The sequence below is a fragment of the Ochotona curzoniae genome, unplaced genomic scaffold, assembly GCF_017591425.1.
Source record: "Ochotona curzoniae isolate NIBS_2020 unplaced genomic scaffold, NIBS_Ocur_1.0 scaffold_4506, whole genome shotgun sequence".
Taxonomy (NCBI): Eukaryota; Metazoa; Chordata; class Mammalia; order Lagomorpha; family Ochotonidae; genus Ochotona; species Ochotona curzoniae.
Window position 1 is genome coordinate 78,099,804 of NW_024467119.1, and position 12,647 is coordinate 78,112,450.

The window sequence follows — 12,647 nt, forward strand, 5'->3', positions numbered from 1 at the left end:
AAATTGGGAGCATGAACACAAGATTTTTTTTTGGTAGGAGGATAATTCTGCATGAATGGCATAATTCCAGGTATTGGATTTGCAATAAAATCTTCCAGAAGAATTGATATCCTGAACACACAGCCTCCCTGGCACCAATAGGACTTTTATCAAATGTGCTTAAAAAAAAAAGTGGGAGATCATTTTGTTTTGTAATTCACCATGTGTGGGGAGCAGAGTTCTGATTTCAGTGTCTGAAATAGGATGTGTTGATTGTTTCCCAGCTTTGTGTGGTGTCCCTGGCGCTATTCAGAACACTCATTGGTTTACATTGTGAAGATGTGATGTTACAACTGATTTTAAGGTGAGTTGTCTTTTTTGTTATCTGTCAAGGAAAATTTACTCGGTCATGTTATCATCTTATTTTCCTTTGCTAATATGACCTAATAAGGACCATGCCTTTAGGGAAGAAAATCTTCAAGAGTATCAGTTATTTCAGTCTTACTGTTAAAAGTATCGTGACAGAGGGGTAGATGCTTTATATTTGAAATATACTCGTGGAAATAATAGAATGCTTGAATGCTCCAGAAGTCCGGTGAGAACTGTTTGTGCATTGACGCTGAGTGTCTCTCCTGAAGGGAATCTTTGTTATCAATTTTTAAAATAAAGGCGTATTTATTTATTTATTTATTTGAAAGAGAAACAAGAGATCTTCATCTGCCAGTTCACTCTCCAGATTTCCAGAACGGCTGGGGTTGGACTAGACCAAAGCTAGGAGGCTGGAATGCATCCCTGTCTCAAAGGACCCGAGAACTCAGGCCACTCTTCTGGGGTTTTCCGAGGCGCATTACCAGGGAGCTGGGTCTGAAGCTGAGCAACAGGGACTTGGACCTGCATTCGTCAGCGATGGTGGTGTACAGCTGTTGTGTAACTCACCATGCCACAATGCAAAGCCCTTAGGGATCTTTCTGATTGAAAGCAGCTTTTCCAAAGATGAAATGCTTACGTTGGATAGGTGCTGCACTAGCCAACCTGTGCTTCCAGTTGCATCAGTAAATATCTCTTGTGTTTTTGTGTGTAATGCAGAGAAGAGTAACACAGAGAGCAGGTGAATTCAGAGGGACACACATACCAGGCTTCTGACGGTGTTTCCTTTAGTAGTGTCGCTGGGAATGGATTCATAAAGAGGCTGGCAGAGAATCAAACTGTACTGTCCTTAGGATGACCTTAGTTTGGGAGTTTAGGTAAAAAAAAAAAAACTCAGGATAACCATGTCCTACCTGGGGCCTGCTATGCGTCATCTTCTCTGGATATCGTAGTTCATTGTTTTTTGTTTGTTTTTTGTTTTTTGGGTTTTTTAAAAATTTTTATTGCAAAGTCAGATATACAGAAAGAAGGAGAGACAGAGAGGAAGATCTTCCGTCCACTGATTCACTCCCCAAGTGACCACAATGGCCGGTGCTGCGCCAATCTGAAGTCGGGAACCTCTTCTGGGTCTTCCACACGGGTGCAGGGTCCCAAAGCATTGGGCTGTCCTCTACTGCTTTCCCAGGCCACAAGCAGGGAGCTGGAAGGGAAGTGGAGCTGGCACCCATATGGGATCCCGGGCGTGTTCAAAGCGAGGACTTTAGCCGCTAGGTCACACTGCCAGGCCCCATGGTTCATTGTTAACTCGGAGATTTGCTCCTGAAATCCAGTGCAAAGTTCTCCAGTCCTCAGACTAGACAGTAGTGTACTTCATTCCTCTTTTATTCTTTCCCTCTGCTTCCCACCACTCCCCTCCTCTCTCCTCCCCTTCCTTTCCCTTCTTTCTAAGTCACAATCCTAAATCTTGGAATTAACTCTTAAAGTGAGACCTTCTTGGACACTACAGAAAACTGGGAGGAGTTCCAGAGGGAGAGCTGCCAGTGCTTGTGCTCCTGCACTCTCTGCTAGCAGTGCGGGCGCTGAAAGAGGGAAGCACAACAACCAGGATCCTCTAACGTGTACTTCCCTCCCCACCCCGCTTCCTCAGTGCAATTTCTGACCCTTCCTTGGACCTGGCCGTAGGAACGAGGGTGCATGAAGCTGACTGCAGGGGAGGAAGGGAAACTCAAGCTTTTCCCTAGTTACCAGGGAGGTTGCAATTTGTGTAGAGGCCCCCAAGGAGAAGGCAGCCCAGGTGGGTGTCCATAGCAGATCCATTGAGGTAGCTCTAGAACAGTCTGGAAGTGTCAAAGTTGGATCTCGGGAATAGCAACAGTGCCAGTGCCTGGGAAGCAGGTAGAAATGCAAAGTCGACCCCTCCTAGATCTGCAGCATCAGAAATGCAGAGCGGAGCCCTGAGAGGTAGGTGTTGACAAGCTTCAGGGGATTCTTCTGTGTCACCCAGCATCCCTGGTCTCAGGGATACTGTGCTGTAGATACGGTGTCCCATGAAGGGGAATGATGGTGGCATATTGTGGAGCACCTTAGAGCATTCTCATGGGAGAGTGTCACTTTAGGTTTTAGCGAGTTATTTTCAATAGTGATGGAAAGTCCTGAGTAACTAATTGTAAGGCATTAGCAGGTTACAAATCTGATCAAAACATACATCCTGGGTAGTCTGGGAAGAGCATTCATTTTCTAATGCAAAAGAATTGCTTTAGTTCTGTCCAGTCTACTGATATGACAAAAAGCATCAACAAGGCTTAATTGAAATTCACGAGGATCTGGCAAAGCCAATTTTATTGCCAAAATAAGTCTCTGGTTTCAGTTTGGGAGAAATATGATTGTGTCTAAGTGTTAAGTTCTTAAATAGTGCTTCTCTGACACAGGGCAAGGCAATGTTTTTTTCAGTATACCTGGAAGCCTGGTGTTGCCAGAAGGTACAGAATTTGCCCGTTCTGGATCACCAGGTCAGATTTAGCCCAGGTGCTGTAAGGTTTGCTGACTGGCTGATCAGTGACTTTCACAAGATGAGCTCCAGTCTCCTTTTGCCTGCATGTAAAGCAAGTGTCTTTTATATTAAAACTGTCTTCAGAGATGGCATTAGCACTGGCTGTGACTCCCGGCCCTAAACCCTGTGAAGATGGAGAAATAATCTAATGGTTGAAATACATATATATGGGACAGATACTTTCCTAGGGCACCACCTGAAGGGCATGTTCAAGTAGAGTAATGCGGGAGATGCTGCAGCGGAGTGAGGACCAGCCTTGCCCCTGGTCCTGCTGTCTGAGATGGAGTTTTTCCTTACTTTTCTCTAATGATGATGACTGGGTGATGATAATGAGACTCCCTGCCCCTTTGCTCCTTACTGACTCCTTCTCCACCTGTAATTCTGTCGCACGGTGAGAGAGTGTGACAGGACTTTTCAATAAAAGTGAATTGGGCACACAAGAAAAGTGGGGCTCTTTCCTCTAACCTGATTTGAGTCTACCCATTTCCTATTTGGTTTTTGGGTTATGTTATCTCATAAGGTTATTGGGAGGGCCCACTGAAGTGTTACTGGTATCTTTGAGAACAGGTTTGGAACACTAAGGTATCTCACACATTTAAGGGAGGGACATTTCCTAGAAAATACACTGTCTTTTCTGATTGGGAATCTATGTTAACAGCAAGAATATTTTAAAGACTGGCCATTCAAATCATTTAAACTTTATTGTAAAGAAGATAAGAAAATCAGTTTTATATTACACCTTCTGTTGTTGCCGGGGCAGTCATTCAAATGTACATGATAAATGTGTGGATCTGAGAGGCAATAGAGCAGCAAAGATTATGTGAGTGCTTTTAATGAAGTTATTTATTATCTGATAAAAAATAATAACTGCATGTCAATTTTTTGTTGCAACTCAAATACTCTTTAATTATCGATGTTTTGAAATGATAATCCATTTCCAAGTGATACAAGTTTCTTTGATTTAGCAAGCCTCAGAAAAGTATGTTGCAATGAGGTGAATCTTGAAAGCTCGGCTCTGGGGTAACAGAATCCCGAGGAGCAGGTGTCTCCCTCTGTGCTTGTGATGGAGGTGGGCTGAAGGCAGGTAGGAAATACTGACAAGGGGTGGAGCTGCATATCAGCCCCAGACCCTGAGGTGCCCTAGGTTAGACAAAATTTAGTTGCTTTATACCTTCTTCAACACCATTTCTGAGTATTCTGGGTAGGTTTTCTTCCCTCACCTCCCAAACAGCTGATTCATTGTCAAGTTGATGAACTGTATTGCCTGTTAGGTTCAAATGGAGGCTGTTTGTTGTGCTTGAAGAGATGCTGTGCACACACTTTAGAAACATTTCCACCTTGCATAGGATTGAGGGTAATGGCCCAGCAAGCCTTTGGTGAAGATAAATAGAAGAAATATTGCCAAAACATCTTTGAAAACAAACCACCTTCTGCAATTCACCTACGTTGCCTGCTGGTGCATTGCCATGGTTCCTATCATCTAAGAAGAAACACTTTGCTTCCTTCACTGTATTTTATAGTTTCGTGGGTTTTTTAAGTTTACTTGTTTCAAAGGCAGAGCCACACACACGCGTTCACATTTTTGTGGTCAGCATAGAGGTAAGCAATTTGTTATCGGTGCTTACCACTAAATTTCAGAAGTGAAGATAGTTTATTTGAATAAGTGATATTCAGCACAAAAAGAGAAATAGCCCAGGGTTACTGCGGACTGGGGAGATGACGAGAACAGGAAAGATTGAGGGAGGGCTTCAAATAACCTTGACCGCTGGAATCAGCTGTTCTTTAATTTTCATTTTTTTTTTCTTTTCACTGTTTCCTAAATTAAAATCCCTAAACAAAATGTAAAGTAAGCAAAAAGACAGTTTGATGACAAACACTAAACTCGTGGCATTTTCTGCCTTCAGCAGCCGCTGTAGTTTGATCATTGACATTTGTATTCATTCTGCCCCTTCATTCTTTGGGATAGAGGATCAAGGCATGGCTTTTCTACGCTTTCCTCGGGGATGATCCCTGTTTGAACACGGGGGCGGGGAAGAGGGATTCTTATTTGCATGGACTCCCTGGTTTCCAGCCCCTTTCTACTGATATGGAGTCTCTTAGGTTTATTCAGAAGGAAATTTTCATTTCTGCTGGAAGCGTGTCTTTGCAAAGTTGCAAGCTCCCGATAACTGCTTTTTCTAATACAATTTCAAGCTCTCTGCTGGTGGTATTTGATAAATAGTCTATTAGCTTTGATCCAGCATTCCATTTTTTAAATACTTCAAACAAAGAGTAGAAATCTATGTATATCAACTTAAATCATGAAATATGCTTGGTTTGATCCACCGGTCGTTATTGAGTTCCTGCAGTAGATAAAAGCACCAAAGCAGTTTATTTTTTAAATAATTAATGATCACAATAAGCCCTTTGTAATCTGAATTTCCCTTGGCCTTACTGGCCTAAGGAAAAACAAGACTTCACTCCCACAAGCAGCCTAGCTCCCTGGCTCTCAGCCTGGCTCATCAGCCATGGTTTTAGTGGGTTTCCAGGTAAGTACTTTTTTTACACGTATTCATGAGCAAGTGGCTTCTGCATCATTGCAATGGGTCTGCTGTGTCTCCTGTCCTACCCTGGCCCTGCGGGGTGCCCCCTGCTCCTACTTGTGCTGCTGGGGCAGCACTGCCTTCTCTTGGTGCCAGCTGCGCCCCAGCAGTGCTGTGTTCAGATAGAGGTGGCACAGTACCCCTCTTCCCTTATCACTCCTGGTCACCAAAGCATCTCTGCTGTGAGAGTTCCCTGTGAGAAAGAGTGCCTTCGGTTTTGACCTGCGAGGTCCATGTCCTGCAGTAGGATTCAGAGACAGGTCTCCAAAGCTGTCCCTCTCTGTACTGTCTGCCCCTCATGCTTCCTGTTGTTCCTCATGCTTTTCAGTAGGAAGTTGAGCTTAAGAGAACAGAGAATGCCACACAGACATGGGCAGGTATGGATGCTCGCGCTGACGTGTGGGAGGGTGTCTGTGTCCCAGGATGTAGGGGGTCAGAGGGGAGAAGGAGAACCCCCTTGCCTTTGCTACCATAGATAGTTGCAGTACTTGAGAAATGGTTCTGTTTTGCTGAGAACTAAAGGGTAAGTGGCAAGTTTGTCATTTCCCAACTGGAAGGTATTATTAAAACGCTTGGTGTGAAGTACCCATGAACAGAATTGAATCTTTTCTCTTCCTAACTCAGGCTCTTGCAGCGTGGATCCGTCATTTATAGCAACTTAGGCTTTCCTCATGTAGATCAACAGTTCGAGAAGCGGGAGAAGGCTTAACGTGTATGGGCCTCGAGACATAATCCGGAAAGCTGTACTTTTTATCTTTTTCACAGAAACCCTTGTTTCCCTTAGCACTAGCTCTTGAGAGCCGAAGGCAGAAACAGAAGTGTTCTGGTTTATTAAGACATTGTGATTGTGCACACGGGGCTGAGGCGCTTGTGGAATTTGGCCTGGATTGTCTATGCGTGTTTACTCCTGTCAGCTCCATCTTTGTTTAGCAAGAGGTTCTGCTTGGTTTTTTGTTTTTTTCCTATTAAGAAAGAAAGCCAATGAAGCAGACTTACCCTTGCCCACATGCTACAGGCGTGTCAGGAATGAATACCCAGACATGATTTCTTGTCTCCAGGTTCATAATGACACCGAATCTGTTTTGTGTGAAACAGAGGCAGGGGACCCAATGCTCCCGGTGACTTCCTGGCCATCAGCTTTTCTGCTCGTTCTTGAGAATGTCAGAGGAGGCACGTGCTGTGGCGTGGCAGTGTGCTGCTGTCACTTAGTGCCCACTGTGTACAACAGCTTGGTGGATTTCAGGACAAAGCTGCCAAGGCAGGACCTTGCTCTAGTAGCACATCGTACCACAGAGGCAAATCCTGAAATCCTTATGATTTGTGGTAATAGCAGTCTAGGAGAAGGCTGTGAACAGAGGGGAGATGATAAATGAATACAGTCTCAGAGTAGGGAGCCAGGAAGCCTTCCCACAACACGTGACACTGGAGCTGGCCTTTGTGGGATGACAGAGAACCGGGCAGACACACTCCAGGTGAAGGTTCTGGTGGGTGCAGAGGCACAGCTGTGAAGGGGATCCTGCCGGAGATGAGAAAGTTGATGGACATTAAATTGTAAAGGACCCGGATGTTATGTAGAGAGGGTGTCCAGGCAGAAGAAAGACTGCCTTGATGTATTTTAAACAAAGGAATGAGCATGAGGTGGCCAGGCATACAGATGGAGGGAGAGGCTGCGTCTGCCCTGCCTGCATCAGTCCCTACCCTGCTCAAGGCTGAAGGTCACTCCTTGTCGTTCTAGGTACCTGATCCCCTGCCATCACATGATGCTGAGCCAGAGGCGGGCTGTGAAGGAGAGAGACTGTTATTCTGTATCTGCCGCCAAGCTGCTTGCCCTGACCCCTGTCTGCTGCTCCAGCGGGATCACTCTGACGCTCGGGAACCAAGAGAGGGATTACATCCTGTGGTCAAAGTGTGCCCAGGACGATCCAGGTAGGAACTTGCTAAGGTCTCCATCCCTCCTTGGGGTTTCCTTTTCTGTACTAGACAGGAGATAATGGCATACCATAGAGTCTAGTGTCTTTTTAGCAATGCCTGGGAGGGGTCTTTCTGTGCATCCTCAGGTCATGGACACTTTGTAATGAATATTCATTGACGTGCCTGGCCATCACCTGGTTGGCTGATACAGACCTTTATTTTTTAAAGAGTTTACTTATTTTGATTTGAAAGAGAGCAGAAGACAAAGAGAGGTCTTTCATTCAGCTGGTTCACTTCCCAAATGGCCATAGTGGCCAAAGCTGGGCTGTGAAACAAAGTCAGAAGCCAGGAGCTTCTTTCTGACTCCTATGTGGATGCAGGGTCCAGGCTATTTGCAGGGAGCTGGATCAGAAGCAGCCGGGACAGGAACTGGCACCCTTCTGGGATGCTGGTGCTTGCAACTGGAAGATTAGCCGGCTGTGCCACAGAGCCAGCCTTGGGCCTTTATCTTAAGTGGGCTTCCCAGTGTCTCCTCGGAATCCAAATGTGAACATGTGGCTTGTGAAACCAAATGGTAGTGAGTGGAGTGAAGTCAACCGCATCCAAACCAGCCTTTATTTTCATTTTCAGGAGACGGATTTGTGAGTTATTTATCTGTCGATAGTATATCACTCACTATAGATGATGAAATTCATGTTATGACAGCAATAACTGTTTCTGACAGAAGTTAGAATATTACCTGTATGCTGGATTTGATTCACCTCATCCAGGCAACATTTAACCTGCCCACTTCGTTAGCCTTGACCCTCACAGGCATCTGAACATCTTCGGTGTTCATATGACTCTCTTAGTTCAGAAACATTCTAGCTGTCCTGCGAACGCTGGGAAGTGTCCAGTCCTGACATTGACTCAAGTGTGTTCCAACACCTCCCCGCCCCCGACAACGTCAGTCTTTCCAGTCACCTGTAGTCCTCTTAGATAAAATAGTTTTTAAAAGATTTATTTATTTTTATTGAAAAGGCAGCATTACAGAGAAAAAGAGAGATGGAAAGGTCTTCAGTAAGCTGTTCTCTACCCAAATGGTCACAGTGACCAGTGCTGCACTGGTTCAAAGCCAGGAGTCAGGAGCATCTTCTGGGTTTCCCATGTGGGTACCAGGGGTCCAAGGACTTGAACCATCCTCCACTGCTTTCTCAGGACACGAGCAGGTAGTAGGATCTCAAGTGGAGCAGTTGGTCTTGAAGCGTGCCCATGTGAGATGCTGGTACAATAGGTAGAGGCTTAGCTTGCACAGGCCTCTAGGTAAAATAGATTTAATAACCAGGCTACATGACTAAGAAAATATTGACATACTTGCCATAAATGCAGTTTTTAGAGATAAAGGTTGTCTTATTGATTCTTGATCTTTATATAAAAAAACTGCATGGAAGCAAAAATTTTATTTGACTTTATCTTAACTGTATTTTCCTGTTAGATAAACCAGTTTGGATAGACCAGTTTGGATAGCTTATATTTTCCTCATCTAAAAGTTACTTTTGAAAATTTATATCTTGGGAACTGGTACCATGGAGTATCAGATTAATCCTCTGCTCACAGAGTTGGCTCTATCTATCTATCTAGATAAATAAATATATATCTATATATAGATATAGATCTCTATGTATCTGTCTGTCTATCTATCTGTCTATATACACACACACCGGTCTGAATCCTGACTGCCCCATTTACAATCCAGCCCCTCTGGATTGTGGCCTGGAAAGGCAGTGGAAAGTGGCCCAAAGCCTTGAGACCCTGCATTCATAAGGGAGACCCTGAGGAAGCTCCAGCCTTCCCAGATTCAAACCAACTCAGCTCTGATGACTGTGATCATTTAGGGTGTGAGCCAGGAGCTGGCTGATCTCTCTCTTTATCTCCATTGCTGTGATTCTGCCTTTCCAATAAAAATAAGTAAATATTTGAAAAAATGTATATCTTTTAAATGTATGGTGATAGTTTTATGAATGGTTATGGCATATTGGTTACTCAATATCATGTCAAATAATTCCATAATGTTGTAAATTGTTGTTGATGTTATGTTGTGGCTTTTAATTAATTGGGATGATATTCTGCCAGCTCTGCCTTCAGACCAGAGATGGTCTCCCCAAGAAACTGTTGCATTTATCTGGACACTAGGATGCTGGACTCTATGCTTGGTATATGCTTGCAATGAAAGAATCTTGACTGAATTTGAACCGTAATACAGCAACAAGGTGGAGGAATCCACCATCGGGGGAGGGTACGGGGAGGAGTTGGGAGAATCCCAGAGCCTATGAAACTGTGTCACATAATGCAATGTAATTAATTAAAAAAAGAACAGTTGTGGCTTACCATTCAAATTAAATATATGGTTGTCTATTACATGCTACCTTCTTTACCTGTGTGATTAATGCTTTGAAGAAGATAGAAATGCTCAGTGTGTTCCTCCCAATGGTTTATAAGTTTGCCACAGTTAGCTCTTAGTTCTCCAAGGGCTGACACCAGGTAATGGGTTTCTGATGACCATAGCCAAGACCTCACTGGCCATACTGGTTTTATGTCTTCAGTGAAGATATTTTTTAAATGTATTTCTTTATTCTACAAGTATTCATTTTATTTGAGAGACTGAGATATGAAGATCTTCCCTCCACTAATTTGACTCCCCAGCTGCCTGAAACAGCCAGGGCTGAGCCAAGATGAAATCAGGAGCCAGAAACTCAATCTAGGTCTCCCTCATGGGTGGCAGGGATAAAAAGACTTGAGCTTTTCTTTTTTTTTCTAAAGATTTACTTATCTGGATTTGAACAATAAAATACAGATTTACAGAGAGAAGAAACAGAGAATGATCTTGTGTCCACTTGTTTACTCCCCAAATGGCTGCAGTGGCCAGAACTAAGTCACTCTGAAGCCAGGAGCCAGGGACTTCCTTGGGATCTCCCATGCAGGTACAGGGGACCAAGGCCTTGAATCACCCTCTGCTGTGTTCCAGACCACAAGCAGGGAGCAGGATGAGAAGTAGCAGGTGGGGCAAGAACTGGTGCTCATATGGGATGTCAGCCCTTGAAGGTGGAGGATTAGCCTGTTTAGCCACAGTGTTGGCCCCAGGTTTTAAGTTGTAATGACTGCCTCTCGTGGTATGCATTGGCAGGAAGCTGGAACTGGGAGAAGAATCTGGATTTTAATCCAGTCACTCTCAAATGGGCTGCAGATGTTCTCAGGGATGGCTTAACTTCCATACCAAATGCTAACTCCTGTGAGGGTATGGCAGAAAACTTAGCTATTTTTATTACACAGAAATTATTGGGATTAGAGTTGTGATATTGTAGATGAAGTTACTGTCTGTAACACTAACATCCCATGTTAGTTTGAGTCCTGGCTGCTCTACTTTCTATCCAGCTCCCAACAGGGCACCTGGGACTTTAGGGCCTGGGCCTCCTGCATGCATGTGACAGACACTAAAGCAGTTCCTGACTCTGGACAACGGATGGAATTCCTCTGTTTGTGTTTCTCCCTCTGTCTCTGTAGTTAGAGGTTATTGCACTTGAAGTAGGTGGTGAGGCAGTCAGCCTGAACAAGCTCTTATGGTTCACCCTGCGGTGTCCTCCCCCGTCTTGTTCTGACTGGTCTTTGCCTCGTTGCAGGATCCACGGAGCAGCAGTCCCCGAAGGAGTTCTCCCCGTCTGCCTGCATCGTGGAGTATGGGAAGGCGCTGGACATCAGCTACCTGCAGTACCTCTGGGAGGCCCACAGCAACATCCTGCACTGCATGAGGGACTGCCGCGTCTGGTCCGCCCTGTACGACGGGGACTCCCCGAACCCTGAGGTGTTGCTCCGGAACCACACGGAGGATGGCAGCGCCATACCATCCGGCCCCACCTTCCGAATCCCACAGCAGCTCCTGGGGAAGAGGGGGCCACCGCTGGCTCCGAGAAAGGACAAGGGCCACAGCGAGCTGGAGTGGGACGACAGCTATGACACCGGCATCTCCTCAGGGGCCGACGTGGGCTCGCCCGGGCCTTACGATGAGGTGGAGACGGCAGGCCCTCCTGCGCCCGTCGATCCTCCCCGACACATCCAGGAGATGAAGAAGAACGCCCTCCTGCTCTTCAAGGGGTCCTACATCGAAGAGTCGGACTTCCAGGATGACGTGATGGTGTACAGGCTGTGCGCTGAGAAGGACTCCGAGGATGCGGGTCATCCGCAGGAGGACACAGCAAGGCCTCCCACCCAAGGCCATCCCCAAAGTCAGAATGCTGCCCTCAACAACGGCCCCCTCCCCAGCCCGCAGCCGGGGGCAGAGCCTGAAGAGGCGCATCACCCGGAGGGCGCAGTGCTGCTGGACCCAGAGCGAGAGACGGGGCCTGCAGAAGCCCCCACCTCAGCCTCGGGATCTGAAGCCAAGCGCGTCTCCAGCCTCACAGCTACTAAGCCAGAGAGTGAAGATTTCATTGCCCAGTATGACCAGATCATCAGAGAACTGGATTCTGGCCCCGAGAGCCTGTTGGAACCCGACCCCTTGCTTCTCACAAGGCAGGAGGAGGGAGAGAAGGAAACCGGGAGTGCAGGAGACAAGCAGCAGCCCAAAGAGGAGATGAAGGAGCTGGAGGAGGAAGACGAGGAGGATGACTTTGACTCTTTCATCACGGAGAGCCCTGCTGTGGAGACTGTGCCTTCCCCGTTTGGGGTGAGAGATGAGGCTGCTGTGGGCGCTCGGCAGCCCGGGAGGACTCAGAGCACCCCGTTCACAGGTGACGAGCGAGCATTGCTTGAGGTCTCTGCTTTGGAAAGAGAGGGAAGGAGGAGGGGAGGGAGGGAGAGAGTGAGAGTATGTGTGTGTGTGTGTGTGTGTGTGTGTTGGAGCAGGAGAGTAAGGTAGGTAAAAGCCACAGACCGTTTCTGCGCAGAGTAAGGAGGGATGGCTTTATTTTCACTCCACCCTTCCGGGCATTGATGGTCCTGTTTGTCCAGTAAGTTGGGGATTTGTTTTTACCCGTTAGTAACCTTTCTTGAGGTGTTCAAGATCAAGTTGTGGGATTGATTAAACCACAGAGGAAACCAAACCCATCTTTGAGTAATCTTAGATCCTGTAGTCGAATTTTAATTCTCCTCCTTGCCACTTATTTGTGTGTGGGTTCTAATTATGTAGCCTCTCTGTCCCTGGAAGGTGCACTCCGTGAGAGCAGAACGTGTGCTCTCTGTCCCATGCCAGCACCTGCACGGTGGACAGGACATGTGCACGGCAG

General features: G+C 46.1%; 1 protein-coding gene across 1 annotated transcript in view; it reads left to right on the top strand.

Moving 5' to 3' along the window:
- Positions 1 to 12,647, top strand: part of FHIP1A (FHF complex subunit HOOK interacting protein 1A) — a 103,996-nt gene that overhangs the window by 80,812 nt on the left and 10,537 nt on the right. The window contains exons 6-8 of the mRNA XM_040967157.1: positions 264 to 343; positions 7,214 to 7,404; positions 11,046 to 12,152. Of these exons, the coding sequence (XP_040823091.1) occupies positions 264 to 343; positions 7,214 to 7,404; positions 11,046 to 12,152 (1,378 nt within the window). The remainder of the gene's footprint in view (positions 1 to 263; positions 344 to 7,213; positions 7,405 to 11,045; positions 12,153 to 12,647) is intronic.